Source organism: Tenrec ecaudatus, chromosome 7, assembly GCF_050624435.1.
Source record: "Tenrec ecaudatus isolate mTenEca1 chromosome 7, mTenEca1.hap1, whole genome shotgun sequence".
NCBI lineage: Eukaryota > Metazoa > Chordata > Mammalia > Afrosoricida > Tenrecidae > Tenrec > Tenrec ecaudatus.
Window position 1 is genome coordinate 136137140 of NC_134536.1, and position 24519 is coordinate 136161658.

Below are 24519 nucleotides of genomic sequence, written 5' to 3' on the forward strand. Positions count from 1 at the left end.
TGAGTATGGCGTGGAAAGGGGAGGGGCTGGGTAAGAGAAGGTCGGGCTGGAAGGGGTGCGTTGAAGGGCTGTCTGTGGCCCTTGCTGCGAGCTAAAAACCCAAACCAAACTCAATACCATCAGGTCAAAGCCAACTCATACAGACCCTATTGGACAGGGTAGAACTGCCCTTGTGGGTTTCTGAGACTGTGACTCTATGGGGAATAGAGAGCCGTGTCTTTGTCCCTAGAACCGCTGACCTTGTGATTAGCCGTCCAACACATAACCAGTACACCAAAGAGTGTGGCATGGGCCTGGAGGGCCAACGATAGAACCAGGTTGGCAGTGCTGTCACGAGGTCTCATCAATGTCATTAACAAATCTGGGCCTTGGGGTGACAGACTGTGAACTACAACCTGTCCATGGGGGGCACACACAGGATATTCACAGGACCCTAGGGAGAGATGTGCCCACCCTATCCATAACTCAGGCCCTCGGTGCAGCCTCACCCACAGGCTAGAGGGGCAGACTGCCATCAGGACGGAACAAGGTGTTTCTGGGAGGAGCCGGGACCCCAGTCCCAAACCGCCTCTAAATTTCATCTGTATCCGGCTGGGGCCAGGTCACCAGGAGCAACCACCCTGCCCAGCTCGACGGTCTTAACAACAGCTCAGCCTTGAGCTCTAGCCCCGACTGGGGCTGCTCACAGAGCCCCTTTGAGGTCAGGGCTCCTCCAACCCCAGTGTGTCCGCAGCCCCTTAGTGTCCCAGAGCAGGGAGGGCTCCCTGCATAACCCTCACGGCAATCCCATGGGCAGGAGCTCGCCTCCTATTTCGCAGGGGAGGAGACTGAGGCTGCGAAACTAAGGGACTGACCCATGACCATGCCGTTAGCAGGCAGGGGAGGCAGGTTTGGAACCTTGGTCGTATGACCCCAGCCCTGCCCCCTCGTTAGTAAACAGGAAAAATCTAGATTGAGTTCATGGTGACTAGGGCTGTGGAGGGAAATCAAGCCAGAAACAGAGAGCCGAAGTATCGGGGAGACTGTAACCCTCACTAGGCTGGTCAGGGGAGGCTTGAGCAGAGGTGAGGCACGTAGACCGTTGGGGGCAGTGTTGCAGGCAGACGGAGCAGCCAGTGCAAAGGTGCTGAGTAGGTGACAGAGGGTGGCAGGTGAGCAGGAACTGGAAGCCAGATCACCCGGGCAGTGGGCCCTTGCAGGGCCCTTGGGCTTTACCTCAAGTGAGGCACAGAGAAGCATGATCTGCCCAAGCTGTGCCAGGCTCGCCCTGCCTGGTGTGCTGAATGCATGTGAGCCTCCGGGTAAGCCAGAGTCTGCTGCCGCCCCACACATGACCGGAGTAGAGTGGTGGCAGTGAGGAGGGAGAAGTCAGAGTCAATTCCCACTCAGTGACCCTAAAGGACAGGGGAGATCTACCCTGTGGGTTTCCCTCCAAAGCTGTTAACTCTTGGCGGGAGTAGAAAGCCTCATTGGTCTCCCAGGGAGAGGCTGGTGGTTTCGAACTGCCGACCTTGCAGTTAGCAGCCCAACATGTAATCAGTAGGCCACGAGGGCTCTTTGTGTGCAAGTTCAGCAGTCAGGATCTCCTACAGATGTGGATGGGGGCTAGGAGCGAAATGGGGGATCAAGGAGAAAGAGACAAGCTGGGGTGTCGCCTGGTGTTGCAAAGGGTTAAGTGCTGGACCTGGAGTGGAAACATTGACCGTTCAGAAGAAAGACCTGGGGATGCCTCTCATGCTGGTGAACCCCAAATGGTTTGAGGATCCAGGCCGGCAAACTGCCCATGTCCTGTGCCGCAGGGAACCCCTCGCAGTCCACATCCCTGCACTACATGAGCCCCTACCAGCTGAATGCCTATGCCCTGGCACTGACCGCCGTCGGGGAGATCATCCAGCACTACGACAGTGACAAGATGTTCCCTGCCCTTGGCTTCGGGGCCAAGCTGCCCCCCGATGGCCGGGTGTCCCACGAGTTCCCTCTGGTAGGTGGCCCCTGAGGAAAGGCTGGCCGGGCTGGTGGCAAGCTTGCGGTGGGTGGCAAGCTCCGGATGGGGTGGGGGTGGGGGAGGGCGTTTACCATCATACTCCAACTTAGGGACTTGGGGTGCAGTCTCTGGGGAGCCAGGCGGATGAGTGGCTGTGTGTTGGGGCCTTGTGTCACAAACCCCCTCTGTGCTCCTGGTCTGAACCACCAACAGCTGTCGGGGTAGAGTAGAGCTGGGGCTGAATTGCCCCTTCGAGAGGCCCAGGAAAGGTTAGGGGTGTGGGAAGCTGCAGGTAATTCCAAGGATTCCCTGCATTAATCGGGGCATGGGGCCGGCTAGGGGCTCTGCAGGGTGGGTTCCTCTGGGAGTTATGTGGACCAGGCCACCCTTCCCCCACCTCCCTGGAGTGCAGTCAATCAGACACGTGTTAGGGAATGTTTCTCTCACACCTGCAGAGGGCAGGGCTGAGCCCTGGGCATGCCAAGATGGATTACCCCGGCAGCTGCTGAGGGATGGAGGGCTCTGCTGGGGGGCTCTGTGGGAAGCTCAGGGCTCTCAGGGCATTACACTAGCTCCCCCAGAACAGATACTACCTGGGAGGGCCGACCGGAGAAGAGTCTAGCCAAGCCCAGGGCTACCCACCCCCACCCCGGGCCATCCTCCCTGCATCCTGGGCTCAGCCCCCCCCCCGTCCCCCCCCCCAGAACGGCAACCAGGAGAACCCCTCGTGCTGCGGCATCGACGGCATCCTGGAGGCCTATCACCGCAGCCTGCGCACCGTGCAGCTCTACGGCCCCACCAACTTCGCCCCTGTGGTCACCCACGTGGCCAGGTGAGCCCCGCCCCCACCCCACGGGGCCACATGACACCGCCACTCCACCCACGGAGACAGATGACCTCCAAGAGACGCCCCTCCGCCCCGGATCTACATACACTAAAGAACAGGGGGTCTTTTCTGCCCCCAGGAGTGCAGCGGCCGTGCAGGACGGCTCCCAGTACTCAGTGCTGCTCATCATCACGGACGGCGTCATCTCCGACATGGCGCAGACCAAGGAGGCCATCGTCAACGTGCGTCCCCACGGGCCCAGGAACGCCCCCGGGCTTCTCACCCCTTTCTGCCCGCTCCGGGCTTCCCCTAGTCCGCACTCCTGGCTCTGGGGTCTAATAGCACTTCCAGGAGGGTGGGCAGCAGGTAGACCGGAGACACTGCCCTCAGCCACAGTGGACAGAGCGATCCCCTCTCCAGACACTCACGCAAACTCACTGCCACCGAGTCATCGCGACCCGCTGTGGGCTTCTGAGACTGTCACAGGTTTAGGGGAGTCGAAAGCCCATCTGTTCTCAGTCAGAGCCACTGGTGGTTTCAAACTGCCAACCATGTGGATCTCAGCCCGGCGCACCTCCATGGCACCACCACTTAGGGTTCCCTCAGGAACTGCATTTGCCCCGCCCCCAGCCCAGCCTGCCAGGTTGAAGAGATGGGAGGCCCCACGGAGGGACTGTGACACCCCTACCTGCTGATCCGGAAAAAGGAGTCCTATGGGCACGCTTACCTACAGAGCCCCCCTAGTAGTGGACCAGCGGGCGGAGGGGAGGGGCAGCGGGCAGAGCAGGCCCATGGCCAATTTCCCATGTCTCCTCCCCTGGCTTGGCCCTTCTCCTGGGGTCCAGCTGGTCTCCCTTGGGGGCTCTCTCCTCCTCCCCTTGCCCCCCCCTCTCTCTATCACCGCCCCCCTCCCTTCTCTTCTGTGGACTCCCTTTCCTTTCAGTCCCTGCCTGTGGTACTCCCCTTCCTCTTTTAACTGTACCCCTGCCCCCATCTCCCAGGCTGCCAAACTGCCCATGTCCATCATCATCGTAGGCGTAGGCCAGGCGGAGTTTGATGGTGAGTCCGGCCACTGCGCCCCCCCTCCACCCCGCCTCTCCATCCAGGCTCCCACGGGGTGTGTGTGTGTGTGTGTGTGTGCACCGCCCTCCCCGCCACTCCATCCAGGCTCCCATGGGATGTGTGTGTGTGTGTATGCACCGCCCTCCCCGCCTCTCCATCCAGGCTCCCACGGTGTGTGTGTGTGTGTGTGTGTGTATATGCACCGCCCTCCCCACCACTCCATCCAGGCTCCCACGGTGTGTGTGTGTGTATGTGTGTGTGTGTGTGTGTCTTGGGAGTGACTGTTTACTCAGGGAGGGCTATGTCAGGATGGGTGCCCCACACCCACCTCCCAAGGCCCTGGGGAAACAGCTGAGTCACTCCGCCCCACTCCACTCCAACCTTGGGAGGTGGGAACATTGCACAAGCCATCGGGTGCCTGCCAGGTTGGGCTCCTGTCTCGCTCCGGCCTCCGTTTCTTCATGTGTTACTCAGGGGCATGAGTCTGTGGTCTGAGCCTGGGCCCTGACCCCGAGCCCTGACCGTCCATGCCCTGGCCTCTTCCCACACAGCTATGGTGGAGCTGGATGGTGACGATGTGCGGATCTCCTCCCGGGGGAAGTTGGCCGAACGGGACATCGTGCAGGTGAAGCCCAGGCCCTGGCTGCCTACATGGGCAGTGCAAGGGGCCCTCAGCCAGCCTTCCCTCCTTGTGGGGATTTCTCTGGGGAGGACCCCTGGGGGGAAGGGCTGGGAGATCTGGGCAGACACTGCTCTCTGGGCTGCAGCCCTCCCTGCCATGTCACCTAACCTGGTGCCCCCACCAGCCCCCAGCTCCACCTGTTGGCCCCCATGTCTCCCCCCACAGCACCTCCAGCTCCATTCCTGGCCCCTTCTGTTGTGCCCCACCTGGGCTGCCTACCCCAGGAGACACAACCCAATGAACCGGGGAGATGGCATCTTCAGCGTAGCTGCCCTTTCCGGAGAAAGAGCATTACTGGTTACCTGGGCTAAAGTCAGCACCCGTTCTAGGAGGCAAATGTAAAGGGCAGGCAGGTCTTTGTCCACTGGGAATCCTTACCTGCTGAGATGCAGAAGGTCCCCTCCATAAGCACACTGCTCACTGACCAAGTTCCTAGAGCTCAGGAGATGCAGGATAAAAAAATGGGCATTCTCCTACAGGCCCTTGATGAAAAGAAAGGCGCCAGGGTCGGGCATCCTTATAGGAATGAAGATCTGAAATGAACTGGAAATAGGCGAGATCATCCTGGGAGGGAGACCAGGAGATGGAAAGAGCTGGTGACAGGCTGAGCTGGAGGCCCTGGGGCGAGCGGTAGGGGTCACTCACTTTAGGAGGAAGCAGGACCAGTGAGGGTGGAGGATTTGTGCAGTAACTTTCCTGAGCACCTACTAAGTGCCAGGACCCATGTTTCCTGCCAGAGCGAAAGAGAATCTTCAGTGGCGTATCCTGGCACGGAGGAGGTGCTCTGTGCTGTTTTTAGGCCAACATTGTGTCCCAACTGCGCAGCCACCTCCAACTAGTTCCTGGGGCTCTTCGTGTGCTTAGGCCGTGCATGCCTATTATTTATGCGGACACGTCACATGCAAAAAGTGGACAATATTTGTTGAGAGCATGCATGAGTAGTGATTGGGCGAGCTTAGCAGGGACTAGAGCGGGGTGAGGACCTGACCCCAGGACTAGAGGAAGGTGCATCGGTCTGACCATGCCCCCTCTTCCTCCCAGTTCGTGCCTTTCCGGGACTACGTGGACCGCACGGGCAACCACGTGCTGAGTATGGCGCGCCTGGCCCGCGATGTGCTAGCTGAGATCCCGGACCAGCTGGTGTCCTACATGAAGGCGCAGGGCATCCGCCCACGTCCCCCGCCTGGACCCCCTGCCAGCACGCCCCCACAGTCCCCTGCTCACACGCCGCCCCCCACCTCCCCCCTGCACGCGCACATCTGAGCCTGCCCGGTGGCAGGCAGGCGCTGGGGTCTGGAGTGGGGCAGTCAGACACCGTTGTCTGGGCAGGGTCCTGGGAGCCCATCTCCTGCCCAGCCCACTCTAGCCCCTGCCGCATCTAGGTGCCTGGGAGGTGGGCTGTGGGTGGGGCCTCTGGAAGCTCTGCCCCAGTATCCTGGCCTAGACCCCAGGCGTTGGGGAGGCAGGCATACAGGGGCAGAATAGGGCATAATTCTCAGCATCTCTAAGCCCAACTTCCCCAGACTCCCAAGTTCTAGGCCAGCCGGGAAGATGTTGGGAGGGGTGATGGGAGGTCCCTTCAGCTTAGTCTGGGTTATGCCGCCCGCTCCCCTTCAGGAGGCCGCCTACACTGGATCTCCCTCCTCCAGCCCTGGTCCACCCTGGTGGTTAGTTTTATCCCACAGCTCACCCCTCTCTGTCCTGGGCCGGCTCTGAGTGAGCCTCCTGAAGCCAGTGGGTGTGCAGGGATGCTGGGACATGGGGACCCTCCGGAGCATGGAAATCCAGGAGGGGGAGGCAGGCATGGTGGACACAGGCCAGGTCAACTCTTCTTGGGCGGCACTGCACCCTAGCATGATGTTAGTGCTAAACACAGAGGCTTCTCCTTGGTGTGGTCCTACAGGCTCCAGCCCAGAGGCTGCCCAGGGCTGCTGGTCCCCACCTAGAGGACTGGGCAAGGAGCAACCTGACCCTGGTGCTCCCACTGTCCTTGCTCTCTGAGCAGCCTCCACCTCACCGGGATAGGAGCTAAGCATCCTGCCTCCTCCTCCCTGCTAGGGGAACCCAAGCAAGGCCCTTCTACCTTCTGGGCCTCCGTGTCCATATCGGTATGGTGAGGGGGTGGACCAGATGACCCCAGCTTTTCCTTCTAGCTCTGATATCCTGCGGGTCCATTGATCTGTACCCAGCGCCTCCTATCCCACACCTCACCAACTCCTTGTACCCCAGGCCGTCTTGGCCCGAGGATCACGCTGCCCTGCCCTGTCACCTCAGACACACCTTAATCCTCAGCCCAAGCCTCTGCCCCTGTTTCAGGAAAGGTTGAGCGGCTGAGCTCACCAGGCTGCCCAGCCTCTACCCTCCCGGGAACAGGCCATGCATGCCAGCCCCTCCTCCCGCATGGGGCTTCTCAGCCCACTGAAACCCGCCCTTGCCACGCCTGGGCCTGGGTGGAGACCAGGCCCCACCCCGTCTGATGCTCCACACGGCTGCCCTTCCTGTCATGCATGAAGGTGGTGTTTCTACTCTGTCTGGTCCTGTGCCGTCTCTGAGACTGTCTCTGTGTGGAATTTGCCTTAAACTGAAGTAAATTTGGTTCTTTTATGAAGAGAAAGCCCCCGTTTTCCCTTCTCTTGGTGTTGCTCCTTGCTGGAGGCCACGTCCTCTCCTCTTCCTCCTCCTCACCCCCCTCTCCCCCCCCTCCTCCTCATCCTCATTGGCACAGGGGGTGCTGCCGTGAGCAGATGCTTGTCTGTCTGTCTGCACATGGAGCGAGCAGCACACCCACAAATGAGGTGGGGAAGCACAGTAGGTGCACAGCAGCCGGTCAGTAGCATCATTTCAGGTGGTCGATGGGACCTGCTAAGGACCATCGGCGAGACGGTGATACTGGAACATGTTAAGCGTGATTGAGGCACAAGTGTGCCAAGCAAATTCGTTTCCCACCCATCGATTTACATCCACATTGCTCCGTGACGTTGGTGGCCCTTTCTCCCGTGCCCGCCCTGCCTCCTCCGACTGTCGCTCCAGTTTTCCCACCTGCCTTTGGGGCGCATGCTGCCCACTGGCCCTCGTGCAGTTGCGTGTTCTCAGGAGCACATTTCTCGGGTGTGTAAGTGTTCTCTTACAGAACAAAGTATTACCTGGCTGAAAGGTGACCTCTGAGAATGGCTTCCGTTCAGCTTAAAGGGGCATCTTAGAGCTTGCCTTGGGGCTTCCTCTAGCCTCTTATCAGCCCAGTAGTCCAATCTTTTTTTCATGAATGTGATTTTTAAAAATCATTTTATTGGGGGCTCATACAACTCTTATGTGATGTTTTCCCCCCTAAGTGTTTCTCTCATTCTAACTGGGACCTTTTATCGTGTCCCTGGACAGAGCAGTCTTGAATAAGTAGTTGGGCACCATCTAGTTCTTCTGGTGTCCGGCTCAAGGAGGCTGTGGGTCATGGCTTCCTGGACTCTGTGGTTTCCTTCGCTCTCCTTCTCTCCCATTGGTAAGAGACTAGGCATTGTATCTTAAGACGGCCACATGCAGACCTTTAAGAATCCAGGTGCTACTCACCAAACCAGGATGTAAAAGATTATGAGCTGTTTTATGCCAGTTAACCTACATGTGCCCTGACACGATGGTCCTTAACCTTCGAGCCCAGCACAAATCCCATGAGGTGCGTGGATATGTCTAAGGAGTTCCCATAATCTTGCTCCAGAAGTGTGCTATTCTATATCTGAATATGCCTGCAGTACATAAACCAGCCACCCCCCCCCCAAACAACAACAAAAACACCCAAGTTGATTCTAACTAGACAAGTGTGCACCTACAAATGCCCATAGCAATTCCTATCCATGCACACACCTGGCCTCCCATAAACTCTCCTGTATGTAGAGAGCGTACGTATCTACCTGTGTACCCATCCACCCACTTCGGCTTGCTGCTGTTGCAGAATTGCAGGTGTCACGGCGTTTGCTGAACAGCCCTTTATTCTGGTACCTGTGTCTTCATTAGGTTCTTCAAGTTGTGCTGACTTGCCCTGTTTGTGAATTGCATTCCCTTCAGAAGAATTAGCACATGTCTGCTATCTAGTAAGCGTTTCCCCGCTCTTCCTCCCACCCATCCTTGGCAAGCATCAAATGACATTGTTTACTGAGTCGAAACCTATTCTTGATTTTCTAAGTAAAAGTGGTAGCCTACATTATTTGCCCTTTCGCTGCTGGCTTATTTCAGCCAGCACCATGCCCTCCCGATCCACCTGTTAAAACGAGTTCCACAGAGATGTGTGCATAGGGGGAGGGGAACAGGTTCCACAGACGCATTATTCCCGATCGTTGCACCGTATTCCATTGTATGTGTGGACCACGTTTTGTTTCTCCATTCATCTGGCGACGGACACGTGAATTGTCTGTATTTTTGCTGCAATGAACATGAGTGTGCAGGTGCCGATTCATGGCCCTGTTCTTCTCTAGGCTCTACATTTAGGAGTGGGGCTGTTGGGTCATGCGGTATTCCCAGCTCCAGTGGTTGTACCACTTCCCAATCCCACCAGCCGTGTGCACGAGAGTTCCAGCCTTCCCACAGCCTCCCCAGCATTTGTGGTGTTTCCCTTTCATGTTTTTATTGTATTATCCGTGCTACTTCTGCAGGGCGAGCTGGTCTCTCGTTTCAGTGTTAGTTTGCATCTCTGTTGGCGAATGGTCCCTAGCATCATGACCTTGACCCAGGGATTTGATTGGCTTGTTGTTTTTTTGTAGGAGAGGTGGTGGGATGAGACCTTTGTCAGATAGCAAGTTTCCCCCTGCCCTGTAAGGTCTGGGTAGACTCTTGATAAGCCTAAGGGTTTAGTTTCTAGGAGGTTCCAGTTATCTAGTTAATCTTCTGTGGTCTAGGCATTTTTAGTTACGTTGGCTAGTACATAGTTTAGCTCTGTTTTCCAACATGAATGCAATTCTATTTTAAAATTCTGTGAAACAAATCACATGAGTATGCTTCGTGTAGATACACATACTCATTGTCAGAATAAAATCTGTTCACCTCTCGTTGGTATATGGAGAGTGGCTTTTATGCTCTTATTCATTCATTAATGCCTACCTTTCTGCTTCGTAGGAGAGTGTATTTTTGACATAAACGAGGGTCCCTAGCTTGCTTTCTCCAGTCAACACGATGGTTTTAGGTTTCAGTTAAGGTTTGTGATCCACTTTGAGTTGGTCTTTGAGTTTGGTCCTGGTTCATCTTCCTGCAGGTGACATCCAGTTTTGTCAGCACCATTTGTTAAAGAAATGATTTCTCCCCTCCCTGATTGGACTTTGTCGAAGACCAGCCGTCCATAGGTGGATGGACTGACTTCTGAGTTGTCAATTTGGGTTCACTGGTCTGTGTGTTTGTCACTGTGTCACTACCAGGCTGTTCTTATCGCTTTCTCTCTCCCCCCCCCCGCTTTTTTAAGAAGTCCTCACAACACCACACACACACACACACACACCAGGGCCCCCTTGTCCCTGCTGCCCCCAACCCAGAGCCAAGGGAACCATTACTCTCCCAAAGGTACCCCACATCCACACACCTATCCCACCCCCAATGCCTTTGGTTGTGGGGTCTGAAGGCCCTTATACCAGGCAAACTCCAACATTCCATCTTGCCTGGGGCCCTCATCATACAGCCAAGGCCTAGAGGTTTCATGTGGGAAAGCTAGGGAGAGAGGGAGGGGGGCGTGGGGCCTCACTGGGTGAGAAAGGTGGGCAGGAAGGGAGACAGAGGAGGGACCTACAGAAGGCTGGGCTGATGGGCAGGATCAGCACATTGGCTACTGAAAACCAAGTACTTCCTGAGTTATCAGGCAGGTGAGAGCCTTGCTGTTCTACTTTGGGCATGGAGTGTAGGTTCTGAGAGAGGCCTGGGCTGGCCTATCCGGACACTTTGACCCGTCTCCTCCTCACTCCTCTGACTAACTCAGGGCTCATCTGACTCCACAAACTCCCTTCCTGGCCACAGGTGAGGCACCTCTGCTGCACCAAGTGCCACATTTCAGAGCTGCATCATGGCGGTCTCAGGCTGTGCCCTTTCGAAGCAAATCTCCAAGCCTTCATCTTTCGAGATGCCAGTGGGTGGATTTGAACTGCAAACCTTCTGGATTCTAGTGCCTGAAATGTGTCCTGTCTCCCCCAGGCCTCTTCCTCTGTCCCCACACTTTGCACCGATTCTGGTCACTCTACACCCAGACCCCCTCCAAGCACACCCAGCCCTTGACATCCCCTGTTCAAATCCAAGGTAGGCCAAAAAGGATTGGAAGCACATTCTTAAGAAGTTTTCTTAAGAACCCAAGTTTATACCAGACTGAGAATGGGACGTGTGAGTCTTACTATGTTGTTGTTCTTTACCAATACAGCTTTAGCTATTGGGGGCCTCTTTCCCTTCCTAGGGAGGCCTGGTGGTAGTGGTTATTCATTGGGCTGCTAGTCACAAGGCTGGCTGTTTGAAACCACTAGCCACTCCTCAGGAGAAAGATGAGGCTTTCTACTCCCATACATACTTTCAGAAACCCACAGGATAACCTATATCCTGCCTCGTTGGGTCACTGTGAGAGTTGACTCAATGACAGTGCGTTTGGTTTTTTGGTTTGAGAGAATTGCAGTCCCAGAAACTCACAGGGTTCATTCTACCCTGCCTTATTTGGGTCACCTAAGTCAGAATTGACTGCATGCAGTGAGTTTGGTTTTTTGGTTTCCCATCCGAAGATTAATTTTCCCACCTCCTTAAGCAGCGCTGTTGGGATTGGGTTGTGTGTATAGTCTGCTTTGGGTAGGATTGCATTTTCACAATGGGAAGTCTTCCTATCCAGGAGTATGGCATGCTTTCCCATGCAGCCATGTCTTTTTTGTTTTCTTGCAGAGTGTTTTATAGCTTTCTTTGTGTAACTCGGTTAGACTTTACCTCCCTGGTTAGACCCTTCCCTAGGTATCTTATCATTTTGATCAGTGATATTTGCTTGGCTTCCTTTTCAGCGTTCTTGTTAACATAGAGGAATCCAACTCACGTTGGCATGTTGATCTTGTCCCCTGCTTCTTTGCTGAAGGCTTCTTTGAGTTCCAATAACTTTCGTGTGGAATCTCTGGAATGGTCTGTGTACAGGCATACCTTGGAGATAGTGCAGATTTGGTTCCGGACGCAATCACAATAAAGCAAATATCCCAAGTCAATCGAGTCGCACGAATGTTCTGGCTTCCCAGTGCATCTAAAAGTCATAGTTCAAACCCACCAATAGCCCCGTGGATGAAAGATGAGGCCGTCTGCTCCCGTAAAGATGTACAGTCTGGGAAGCCCTCTCTCGGGTCGCTGTGAGTCAGAATCGACTTTATGGCAGTGGGCGGGGAGGAAGTCCATGAAGTATGCAATACTAGCGTGACGAAAAAGTTTGAGGCCCTGTGAGAAGCACCAAAATGGAGCACAGGCAGTGAGCACACGCTGTTGGGACAACGGCAGCAATAGGTTTGTTCCACACAGGGTGTGTCACAAACCTTCAGCTCATAAGAGACTAACATAGAACCTCCGGACAGTCTGCAAAATACAGAATGCGAGGCGCCGTAAACAAGGTGTACGGGATCGTGCCATCTGCACACGGGAGAGTGCCATTCTTCCTTACCAACCCGGAGGCCCCGTGTGTCCTTTTCTTGCTCACTGCGCGGCTCGGGCCTCCAGTAGAATGCTGAATAAGAGTGGTGGCAATGGGCATCTTTGCCTGGCTCTGGTTCATACGGGGGATGCTGTCGCCTCTCCACCGAGAATACCCAGGACCCCAGTGTTGTAGTGGGTTACGCATCGGGCTGCTATTTTCAGGGTCATTAGTTCCAAACCACAAGCTGATCTATGGGAGGGAGATGAGGCTTTCTGCTCCCATGAAGATTTACAGCTGCAGAAACATGCAGGGGCAGTCCTACCTTGTCCTGTAGGGTGGCTGTAAGTCAGACTCGGCTCATTGGTGGTGAGTTTTGAGTGAAAATACAGGCATTGTGTATGGTGTTTCACTTGCTTCCCCTTCGCGATCTAACGTGTTGACGACTGAAGGTTTGTGGCGCCGGCGTCACGGCATGAGCTCACTTCATGTCTGTGTCACGGCTATTCCAGACCTTTTCACAGTGCACTTGCACACTTCCTAGACGACAGCATGGCATGAACACGGCTTCTCTAGGCGCTGGGGGGGGCGACAGGACGATGGTCACTCTATAACCATACTCCTAATGCTTTATGTCTTTGCCCTTCATCATGTTGAGGAACTTTTGTTCCTATATTGCTGTGTTATTCTAGGTACTTTAGAGAAACAAATCCACAGAAACTCATGTAGAAGAGAGAGTTTTATATAAAGGGTAAGTGCACATCAAGAAAACACCCCAACCCAGTGCTGCCCAAGCCCACAAGTACAACATGAACCCATATGTCCAACACCAATCCACAAAGTCCTCCTCCATCTCACAAAACAGACACACTGATGCCAACTGCAGGAGAAAAGTCGTGTCAGTGAAAGTGTAAGCATCTCAGCACTGGCAGGAGTCTCCACACGGCTGCTCCAGCACCCAGGGCTGCATCAGGGTAGGTCCATGTGACTTCTCAGGAATGTCTTGCAGGAAATGAGCCTTCCCAGCTAAATCAGAGAACTGGCCAAGGCAGCTGCACCCTGATCTGACCATCAGAAAGCAAGAGACCCGAGAACTCGAAAGGTGAGGCTCACTGAGCCATTTATCCCTCCACCGCCCTTCAATTAACCCCACGTGTGTTTATCGGCCAGGGTGGTACAATAAACTAGCTCAATTGCTGAGCGTTTCATCAGGAAAAGGTGTTGGCTTTGATCAAATGCCTTTCCTACCCCGACTGAGAGGATCGCATGCTCCTTTTCCTTTGTTTAATTTAAGGGGCGCTTGATTTTCTCATGGTGAGACACCCTTCTCTCTCCGGCACGCAGTGCCAGCTCACCCTAACGTTTGGTTATTATTATTGGCTATGAATCCTGTTGGGTAGAAGCTCATTGAGAATGTCTGTGTCTATTTGAGAGGGCTGTTGGTCTGCAGTTTCTCTCGTGGATGGGGTGGCCAGAGAGGGGCTATCTGACCCCTGAACATTTAGTGTCATCGAGTCAATCCCCAATCATGGCAAGCCCACGTGATTGAGAACCGCGCCCCACAGAGCTGTAGGGTGCGTTCGAACAGCCGACATTTGGGTCAGCCACCGAGCACTTACTGTTTGAGGTGAGCCCTTCAGGAATGAGAGAGGGGCCATGCTGCAGCCTGGGGGCGGAGTGATCCAAGCAGAGGGAAGAGCATGTACAAAGGCCCTGAGGTGGGAGAGTGTCTGTTCACTGGCTGTGTTGGAAGCTGGGTGTGAAGGGAGGTAAAAGGGGAGCCTGCAGAGTGTGTAGGAGTCGGGGCAGGGAGGTGGGGGGGGGGGCAGAGTGCGTGGGAAAGACTTGGCCACACTGGTGGTGAGTGACTAGCTAACCAGCAGGGCCGTAGTGGAAATACCAACGGGGTGGCTTTAACCGACGCGTTTGTTTCTCAGTGTTTAGGAGGTCAGGTGTTCACACACAGGGTGGCCGGGCACTCGGGGCAGGCCTGCGTGCCACTTCCATGTGGCCAGCTGGGTGTCTTTCCCGGTCCCCGCTCTGCTCGATCATTTCATTGTCCGTATCGCTCCCAAGAGATGAACTCAGACGCTTGGCCTGCCTCATTCGCCTCACCGAGACAGCCCCCACTCCCATTGGGGGTTCTAAGCACACGCACAGAAGGGCGGGTCACAACACACTGGCAGCACGAGGAGGGGGTGCACACTGCCATCCCTTCCCTTTGCCAAAGGAGGAGCCCCTGAGGAGGAGCTAAGAGGAGCGTGTAAAGTGATCCTATTATGTCCTGCAGCAAGCTCGACCCTTTTAATCAACTCCCTCATTCACTCATCTCCCGACAAGTGTTGCCTGAACCCGGGTGCCAGGCGCAGCTCATGTATGGGCGACACGGACTCAGGGGTCCGAACCTGGGGAGACAAGCCGGTGTGAAGGATCAGAGGTACGGCGCCCAGAGTGGGTCACTCACAGGCGTGTGCCATGCTTTATGGTAGGGCGTCACCACGGAGTGATGGGTAGGCGTGTGCACACAGCTTGTGTAGGTACCATTGTCCTCCTTGCCCCTCTGCACCCTGGCGGCCATCGGACCTGGGTCACATGGAAAAGCGGCTTCTTTTCCCAGGCCAAGTTGCTCTGGGATTAGACCTCAAGGCAGCCAGTCGCATCCTGTGCATCACCGTCTGGTACTAAGGATGGCGCTCTATGGGGACTGTTTCCCTCTTAGGGTTTTGTTGGAAATTCACGGAGCAGATTCACGGCTGTCTCTCTAATTACGGTCCTCTGACAGGTGTTCCCTTGTGCTTTCTGGGTGGGGGAGGGGCCGGTTGCCCTCAGGTTAGGCACCCACTGGGGGAAAGTGTGGGAGGAGCTGCCGGCCCAGCAGGCTGCTATCAGAGCGCAGAGCCGCTGCCCTGGGGCGGTGTGCGCCAAAGGCACTGCTGCCCGTGACATTGTTGGCTCTGCCTTTCTCTCCCGGGGCGCCCCACCAAGCACAGAGCTGGGTGGTGTATCACAGGGTGGTCTTCAGCCAGGGGTTGCTGTCTTTGGGCATTTCTGGAGAGCTCGTCTCCTGCAGTTCCCAGGCCCACCAGGCGGAGGCGTGCTCCCAGGGAGGAGGCCTTGGAGAGCAGGAGCTACTTGGGGGAGCAGGGGTGAGGGAGAGGGAGACCTCAAGTTGGACTTTGAGGTGAAGGCGGGCCTGTTTCCCAGCCACCCAGAGAAGAAAGGGGGGGCATCTAAAAGTCATAGCCCACCAGCCCCACTGTCCCAGGTTGTCGCTGATTTTGCTCCGTTTGTTGTTGGCTTGAGGGGGTGTGGGACAGAACTTAAGGAGGGAGAAGGGAGCCCGGTTACCTCACCTCACTCAGCCTCCAGTCCTTCGGGATAAGGAAGATTGTCAACTTCTGCCCCCTTCTCTGCCTTTGGAAGCCCCCCTCCCTCACTCCCTGTCCCTGCCCACTCCCCAAGCATAAAAAGAATCCAGGTCCTGGTAAAGCCCACGCACTGACGGAGGGCACCAGGGTGCTCTTCCAAGCGCCTTACGTGTGTTCAGTGAATTCATCTTAAGAACGCCAGCGAAGGAGCGGCCGCCACCACCCCATTCTCCAGATGGGAAAACTGAGGCCCAGAGAGCCAGCAGGGCCTGCCCAGAGTCACCCAATGAGAACACTGTTGCTGTGTGCCACTGGGTTGATGGCGACTCTCAGCAAGCCCGTGGGGCCGAGTAGAACTGCCCCAGCGAGGCTCTAAGGCTGCAGTCATCATGGGAATAGATTGTCGCGTCCTTCTCCCAGGGAGCTGCCTGGGAAATCTGAACGGCTGAGCTGCCATCGCCATACGAGGACTCCTCAACTACAAAGTAGGCAGGGGAGCCTGGAGGGGGTTACGCCTGGAGACTAGTCTCTGGAGAAGGATGTCGTGCTTGGTAAAGTATCGGGAAGAGGAAGCAGAGGAAGAGGGACTGAGATGGACAAGAGGCTGCCTGGACCGGCCCAACCAGAAGAACAGCTGTGAGGATGGACCAGGGCCAGGTGGCAGGCCCTGACAACTACAGCGCTTGAGGTGGGGGTGAGGATCGGTCTAGCAATCTAAAGACACGGGTTCTGGCTGAGCCGTTTCGTTGCTGTGAGACTTGGCTGGGGCACCTGCCCTTTGCCGGTTCTCCGTCTTCCCACTGGAAGGGCTGGGATCTGATATTAAGGGTCTTCCCATCTCCCTGGCGTCTCAGCCCTCCAATCAGCCTAGCCTCTCAGACCATCTCCCCCCAGAACCCATAGACCCCCTGAGGCCCGGTCCTGGCCAGGCCGGACACCGCCCATCACCATGGCAGCCCCTCCCTCGCCCCGCCGAGGTCTGCAGAAGAGGCTCCTGAGACCTGCCCGGAAGGGGCGGGAGAGGTAGAAGCAGAGGAGGGGGCTGACGGCACAGTTGGAGTAGGCCAGGATGGTGCACAGGCTGGAGGCCACAAAAGCCACTGGGGTGGCAGGCAGGCCGCCCACAGCTGCCACATAGCCCAGCACAGAGCAGGGCCCCCACATCAGCACAAAGACCCCCAGCACCACGAGGATCAGCCCCGTGTTCTCTTGGTGCTCCCGGAAGCTCTCCCCGACAGGGCCATGGGGCCGGGTCCCCAGGAGCCAGCCCACGTGGCTGAAGGAGCAGCCCAGCCCCAGCGCGCAGGGCAGGAAGGCCAGGGCCCCCAGCAGGGTGAAGTAGCAGGAGGTCCGAGCAGGGCTCAGGAGCAAGAGGCAGGCCCGCTCCTTGGGGGGCCCTGCCGCCACTGCCTCCTCCACCACCACCCGCTGGAACAGCCAATTGGGCAGCGACGCGGTGATCCCCAGGACCCACATGGCACCGCAGAGCAGCAGCCTCGCGCCCCAGCCTGCCGGGAGGGCCACGTCGGGCCGGGCCACAGCCACATGGCGCAGGAGAGCCGTGGCCACCATGCTGTAGAAGGTGCAGAACATGGTGGCGGTGTTGGCGGCCTGGCTGGTGGTGCAGACGGCGGGGCCCAGCCACCAGTCATGCTGCAGGAAGCTGAGCAACAGCACCGGCACCACGCAGGCCAGGAAGAGCAGGTCCGACAGCGTGATGTTCACCATGAGGCTGTTGGTCAGGGCGAGGAGCGGGCGGACGGCTGTGGGGCCCCGGCCCACCACAAGCAGCATGAGCACGTTGGCCAGCAGCCCCACCAGCAGGATGAGGCCGCAGAGCCCAGCAAAGACGAGGCGGAGCCGCTGGTCAGCAGAGGCTGTGAGCGGGCTGGGGAACGTGGCATTGGGCTTCAGCCCGGGCTCCATCCTCCTGTTCTGGACACAGGATGGAGGTGTTGAAACCAGCCCAGGGCTCCCTCCCCACACCCTGGCCCCTTAGGGAAAGCTTGCCATTGGATCCATTGCGAGCCATGGCAACCACATGCTACAGGGTAGACATGAGCTCCCCGAGGGCCTCCACAGCTGTGATCTTTATGGTAGCAGGGTGCCTGCCCTTTCTTCCTCGGCACCACCGGTAGATTCAGATCATTGAGCTTTGGCACATGATTCGTGCCACCCAGTGGCTTTCCTTTCCTCGATGAGTATCCCTCATGGCACAGAATTGGGGCTTCTGGTGGCACCGTGGTGACCACCTGGCTGCTCACTGAAAGGCTGGCCCTTTGGACCCACCCACCCACAGCCCCGAGGGAGAAGGGCCTGGCCTCTGCTCCCATAAAGGTCACACCCAACAACCAACCCTGAGGGGCCAGTGCTGCTCTGTCACGTGGGTCACGATGGGTGAAGTCAACTGGATGGCCCCGAACCACAATCTTTCACCCAGCTCTGCTGCTTCCGGGGGCCACACGGTGCACATAGTAGGCCCCTAGATCTCACAACAGCCTGATGACAATGGGCTCTGGGGACACTGGGTTCTAATCCTGGCTCTGCTAGTGAGTCACACAGTGACTTTTGGGGAAAGTTACTTAGTGTTTCTTTACCTCAGTTTCCGAAACTGTAAACCCACTCCCATCACGTGGATGGGGCTTTTGAGACTGTGAATCTTTATCTCATCTTTCTCTCATGGAGTAGCTGGTGGGTTTGAACTGCCCACTGTGCAGTGCGTGGTTAGCAGGCCGGTGCTTACCAGACCGCGCCACTCTGGGCTCCTTTGTCCACTCTAACCCTCACCCCCAACCAAAAGGCCAAACTCACTGCTATCAAGTCAGTTCTGACTCCTAGTGACCCTATAGGACAGGGTAGAACTGCCCTTCTGGGTTTCCAATTCTGGAGTCCTTTACAGGAGTAGAAAGTCTGTTTTTTCTCCTGCTGAGAGTCTGGTGGTTTCGAGCTGCTGACCTTACAGTTATCAGCCCAACTTGTAATCACATCTCCACCAGGGCTCCTGGGCCCAGGAGCCTTTGTAAGGAGGCGAGGGAATAGAGGCGACCAAACAGGTGTCGGCAGTAATTGTCGCAGATGGGCAAGGTCATTTCACTCTCTTCCTTATAATTATTTTTAATTTCAAAGTTTTTACAATCTGATTAGTAAACCAGTTAAAAAATTGTAGTGGGTGGTTTCTCAGTCTGGTCAGCAAATGTTAAGCAAGCCCTCCCCGAGCTGTTTCAAGGGTAGATTTGACACACCCTTGAAAAGCAGATGTGTCAGGTGCTCAATCACCGGAGTCACCCCCGAGATGAGAAGTAATTGGACTGGGCTTTGGTGGGGTTTGTTATTTTTTGCCCCCCAGGCTCCCCAGATGGTTCTGTACAGACTGACCGGAGCAAAGCTGGCCCTCCTGGGAGGACCTGAGAACACACCCCTGTCCGTGTGCCTGGGGCTGTGTGTGCTGTGGGTCCTTGGTGGGAGGCCCTTACTCCATCCCCCATCATCCCACGAGCTGAGCCCCTGATGGTGAGACCCCAGGCTGGAAGGCTAGGCCTCTCAGAGGCAGACCTCTGGGGCTGACGCCACATCTGTTGCCCCTTGAACCAGACCGGAGCCCTCAGGCTTTAGGCTGTGGAGAGGCCTGTCAGCTCAGAGATGATTTCCCGAGCTTTTACGCTGGGCCAGGCACTGAGGCCACAATGGCAGACAGGACAGACCAGTGGGGTCCTGACTGAGTTTCTGCCCCCTTTTCTCCTACATGGAGGAGGGTGGGAGGGAGCTGGAGGGCGCTCTCCTCAGATGCCCACAACTGGGTATGAGCCCCCCTCCCCCAGAAGCCTCTGCTGCAGAGCCCCTACCTGGGGGACCCGCTGGGTCGCTTGTGCACCTTGTTTGAAGGGGTCCCTCTGACTTCTGACTCCAGCACCCTGGCAGGGTTTCCGGCTTCTCCCGAGGAATACAGGAGCCAGAGGAACTGAGGGACCAGCCCAACTGTCCCCCCACCCCCCCACCAATCCGATAATGGACTCACCATCACCTTCCTGGCCATGGTCCTTACTTCTCCACTTCTGCCCTCATACCAATGGCATGGAAGATGACTGAAGAGGGGTGGCGGCGCTCAAGGGCCCCGGCCCTGCTCCACCCGAGGGCCCACACCTTCCGGTAAGACCCTCCATATCATGAAGCTGTGGGCATTGGAGCCTGGGTTCCTCACCGGCTCCACCCCTTACGAGCCGCATATCTGTGGACAAGGATCACTTTCCCTATCTGTAAAATGGGAACAATTACAGCCCCATCTCCCTCGTGTTGATGGGAGGCTCACAGCAGGCAGATGAGCCAGGGGCTCAGAGCTGTACCTGGCCCACTGTAGGTGCTCAGTAAGAGAAGGCTGAAGGCACAGTGGGCTAAGCATGGGCTGCTCACGGCAAGGTTGGCAGTTCAAACCCAGCAGCCGCTCCAAGGACCAAAGACGAGGCCGTCTGCTTCTCTAAAGATTTTGTCTTCGAAATGCAAAAGGAGCAATTCTACCCTGGCTTATAGAATCTCTGTGAGTCTGAGTTGACTGGAGGGCAGTGGGTTTGGGTTTGCCCCTGCTCATTCGTTTTGGAATTGCCATTCCCAAAAGTTCTCTCCCCTTTCGCTTGACATCTTGGTCAGTATGCATTCTTTCCTCCTCCCCTCTCCTCACTCCACACCTAAGGCCCATCAATGCAGTCCCATTATCCTTTTCTTAATCAGCTTCAAGCTCAGTTGTGGCCAGAGCCCTTAGTTGACATGCCCTGAAAACTCACCACTTGTCTGGAAGTTCACTTTGTAGTCTACCTTGAGTCCTGCCTGCCGCTGTCCTCACCAGCCTCCTGCTCCTTTGAGGTGCTTGGGCCCTCCTTGTTGAGTTGAGGGCCCCTCGACACTGGGAAACAGGCTGGAGGCCCCTCCACAGCTATGCTCTGCAGTGAAGGGGAATCCAGCCAGAGGGAGCTGAGACAGGGTCTGGGCAGTCTGCAGCCCTGTCCAGAACCCTGCTTTTCCGGAAGCTGAGCTGGTCGCTTGGAGGCTGGAGCAGAGCTGAAATGGGCGTCCCAGAGGGCCACCCCTACCCTGGGTCCTCCAAAGGACAATGTTCTGTCCGCCCCACTGGCTCCCCCAGGAATCACACCCTGCCTCATTAACGCCCAGGCCCACAGATAGAGGTGTTGATCCTTGCCTGGCCTCCAGAAGCTCAGCGAGAGCCATGGGCCCGCTCTGCCCCCCACCCTCCACTTTCCTGGTATCTCTCCATACTGCCATCCAGAGGCGCTTGGAGCAGGAGGGCCTGTGGGACAGGATGAGAAGGGATCTGGGAGGGGCCAGGGAAGAGTGTGGGCGGGTCAAGCAGTCACCCCACAAATAGTCTGGAGGTGGTGTGGGGCCTCTTAAAGAGCATTGAGTCACTGCCTGGTGGCTTCTGATGCCCTCTTGCCAGTGTCGCCTGTAGGGAAAGACGTCCCTCTCAGGGTTGTGAAGGGGTGGGGCCAGGAGCTGCAGGGGGTCATGCTCACACTGTAGGGGGGAGGCTCTCCTCCTCTCTCCAGCATTCTCTCCCTCTACACCCCTGCCTCTTGAACGGCCATGGCTTGTCCACTCCCCAACACCCAGAGGATCAGGAAGGACCACACCTGAGGGCAGGTAGCCCCACACTGAGGCCCAGTGTCCTGAAGGCTCCCAAAGGGAGCTCCTGGAGTGCCCCGGGAACCCAGGCCTGGAGCAGACGGCACAACAACATCTGAACCTCCGGCAAAAGTTCCAAACCAGAGCCCATGCGCGAGTCTGGCTCCAGTTGGACCTGCTGCTCCCCAGACCCCACGGGTCACAACCCAGCAGCACCCTTCCTGGGTCCAGAGGATGGCATCTCAGGGCAAAAGCTGCACCAGGGGACTCTGACCCAGGGGTGGGGTTGGGATTGGCACTCAGGGACCCAAGAGGGATCCGGGAGCATCAGAACCTGGCCGCTCCCCTAAGGGGTTCACTTAGAGAAACCCCACACAGCGCATGAAGCAAGGCAAGCCCAACTCTGCCAGTCACCCAAACCAGAAAAGACTCAGTGCCATCGAGTCAGTGCCAACTTAGTGATCCCAGAAAACAGGTAGAACTGCCCCTGTGAACTTCTGTAACTCTAGTCTTCACAGGAGTAGAAAGCCTGGTCTTTCCCCTGAGGAGCTGCTCGTACTTTGAACCGCTGACTCTGTAGTTAGCAGCCCTCCATGTAAACCACACTGCCACCGGGCCTCTCCCTGTGCAAGGCACCAGGCAGGTAGAAACAGTCCAGTGGTGGAGTTCTTGTCCTCTGGGTAAGAGACCCAGGTGTGATTCCTGGCCGGTGCCCCTTGTGCGCAGTCCCACTGGGCCGTCAGTGGAGGCTTGTGGGTCACTGTGAGGCTGGGCAGGATCAGGCCCTAGCTGGCAGTGTGCTTCCGAAAGCCAGCTCATGGAAGCCCGAGAGACCACAGCTGACCGAGGAGATGGCACAGGGCCGGCCATCGTTTCACTCCTTTGTGCACCGGGCTGTGTTGTGTTGAAGGAGCCCTGATGGCACAGTGTGGGCACAGTGGGCTAACCACAACGTCAGCGGTTTGAAACCACCAGCTGCTCCAAGGGAGAAAGATGGGGCTTTCAGCTCCTATAAAAAGTGACAGTCTCAGAAACTCCCAGGGCAATTATTCTCTGTCCTATAGGGTCATTATGAGTTGGCATCAACTCAATAGCAGTGAGTTTGGTGTTGGGTTGAAGGAATCCCGGTGGCTGACCACGAAGTCTGTGGTTCAAACCCACCAGCTGCTCCATGGGACCAAGAGGACACGGTCTGCTCTGGCACGTATTTCCAGCCTCGGAAACCCCATAGAGCAGAGGTGGGGGCGGACATCTGGCCTTGGGACTGTAATAGGCCCTCGACATCGTCAATACCAGCTAACATCAGGCGCCCCAGCAAAGCCAGGTAGTTCCAACCATCATTATACCACGCTGCTCACTGCCATCGAGCTGCAGCGACTCACGGTGACCCCATAGGACAGGGTAGCACCGCCCCTGTGCGTTCTGGGACTGTTTAGGGGAGTCGAAAGCCCCGCCAGTCTTTCAATGCCCCCTTTGCCATGTGTAAGCACTAGGCTGCCCAGGCCCGTGAGCTGTCGCGTCAGAGGGAAACTCATTTATGGCTTGATCAGCTACAGCAGGCCAATTGGAAGTTGATCATCTTGTGCGACCCGAGAGTGAGGTTCTCAGTACCCAAATGGCCCTTGGCGGAGAAACGGTTCTCCATCCAAAACCGACTCCACAGCGTCTATAACACCAGCCAGGCAGAGGGCAGGGGGCTGCTCTAACAAACAGAGCGATTTGTCATTCTAACAGGTGTTCAAAAAACTCAAGCTCACAGTCCTGAGTCGATGCTTCCCAGACTGTAACTCAGGACAGGCCTAGAGAGCCTCATCTGTCTCCTGCAGGGAGCTGGTGGTTTTGAACTGCTGATCTAAGTAGTAGCCACTAAGCCACCCAGGCTCTGGGAGCGGTCTAGTGCTGCGATCCCAGACTGACCACAAGTGGGCGACAGTCAGAGACTTACTCGTTCACAGATTAGGGGGCTAGACGTTTTCATTGAAGGTGCTGGCTCCGGGGTCGGAGGTCCTTATCTCTTCTGAGCTGCTTCCGGAGCCATCTCCCAGTGACAGCCAATGCTCTCTCTCCCCATCCAGGCTGGCCTAATCTGCCCTGATATCGCTTGTAAGAGATTAACTGCCAGACACACCCTCCTGACTCACTAATTGACAACTCCCTCCCTAGTAGGATTAGATAGCCGCAGGCACCAGTCAGCCACTGTCATCCACTTGATGTAGGGCGGGTGAGACGGTCCCCATGCATTTCCCAAACTGTCACTCTATGGGAGTGGAGAGCCTCAGCTTTCTCCCTTGGAGCGGCCGGTGGTTTCAAACTGCTGACTTGGTGGTTAGTAGCCCAACGCGTCATCACTGCCAGCAGGGCTCCTTGACTACAGATGCAGAGAGTGGGGTTTACAAGCCATCTGTTCAGAGGGGGGAGGAGGAGACACACAATTCAATCCGTAATAGCAGGTTACATGAATTCTTTATCATCACCCAAGCAAGCTCGTGGAAAACATTTTCCTCCCCCTCAATGTTTTCCCCCTGATTCTGGAAGGAAAAGCCAGCCATTGTAGGAACTCTGAAAACACAAATATGCACAAAAAGGAAATGGACACCCCCGCACATCCCCCCCTGTCATGTTTCACCACCCGGAGATGGGTGGCCAATATCTGGGAATGTTTTCCTGGGATGTGCTGGATAGACTTTTCCTTTAAAAGGTTTCCAGTATTTCACACACACCGCCACCGCCACCCCACACCCCTGGCCTGTTTGCCCAGCATTGTCCTTCTTCAGGGTGCAAAAGGGACCCGAGTGATGCAGATTTTCTGATCCTTCCAGCTGGAGCGCTGTGGCCAGGCAGGCAGGACAGGAGCTGAGGAACAAGAGGCCCGGGGCGGCCACCTTACCCCGGCCAGCTCGGGTGGTCAAGAGCAGCAGCCAGTCTTCTTTGGCGGTCCCTCTGGGGCCACGTCCACCAGTGAGCCCTTGAGCTGCTCTTCCTGCACCTTGAGTGACCTGCACAGCAAGGCCCGGGCCTCAGTCCTCCGCCCACGGCCAGAGGAGGGTGGACGGCTGCTGAGAACCCGTGCCCAGCCGAGGGGCTGCTGCAAGCTGCCCCTGCTCCCCGCCCCTGATGGCACCAGGGAATCGGGGCCAGGGACACGGACCTTCTCTCCCTTTGCTGGCACTCTGTCAAGCCTACTGTGTGCCAGGCATGGTGCCCAGTAGGGCAAAGATGCAAATGCAGCCCTGCCTGGAGCAGTGAGCATGGCGGGTAGGAAGGGAATGCGAACACCCCAGGAAAGCATGGTTGACGGTGGGGTGGCGAGGCGCTCAGTAGTGCCTCAGCCGTGGCCTGAGGAAGCAAAGAGGGTTTGTGGGGAGA

General features: G+C 56.5%; 3 protein-coding genes across 3 annotated transcripts in view; 1 reads left to right on the top strand and 2 right to left on the bottom strand.

The window, feature by feature from the left end:
* LOC142453658 (copine-5) overlaps positions 1-7115 on the top strand; it is a 42784-nt gene extending 35669 nt beyond the window's left edge. The window contains exons 8-13 of the mRNA XM_075555187.1: positions 1800-1981; positions 2689-2816; positions 2950-3052; positions 3812-3869; positions 4424-4497; positions 5596-7115. Coding sequence (XP_075411302.1) covers positions 1800-1981; positions 2689-2816; positions 2950-3052; positions 3812-3869; positions 4424-4497; positions 5596-5817 — 767 coding nt within the window. The 3' untranslated portion in view covers positions 5818-7115. The remainder of the gene's footprint in view (positions 1-1799; positions 1982-2688; positions 2817-2949; positions 3053-3811; positions 3870-4423; positions 4498-5595) is intronic.
* Positions 7116-16389: 9274 nt separating this feature from the next.
* On the bottom strand, positions 16390-17448 carry LOC142452522 (allatostatin-A receptor-like). The gene has a single exon (XM_075553803.1). The coding sequence runs from the start codon at positions 17446-17448 to the stop codon at positions 16390-16392; it is 1059 nt and encodes a 352-aa protein (XP_075409918.1).
* A 6610-nt stretch (positions 17449-24058) lies between these two features.
* Positions 24059-24519, bottom strand: part of RAB44 (RAB44, member RAS oncogene family) — a 35681-nt gene continuing 35220 nt past the window's right edge. Inside the window, exon 13 of the mRNA XM_075553804.1 lies at positions 24059-24149. Coding sequence (XP_075409919.1) covers positions 24059-24149 — 91 coding nt within the window. The remainder of the gene's footprint in view (positions 24150-24519) is intronic.

What these genes read in the sequence shown, in the direction of transcription:
- LOC142452522 (XM_075553803.1), bottom strand. Translation starts at nt 17,448, where the DNA reads ATGGAGCCCGGGCTGAAGCCCAATGCCACGTTCCCCAGCCCGCTCACA.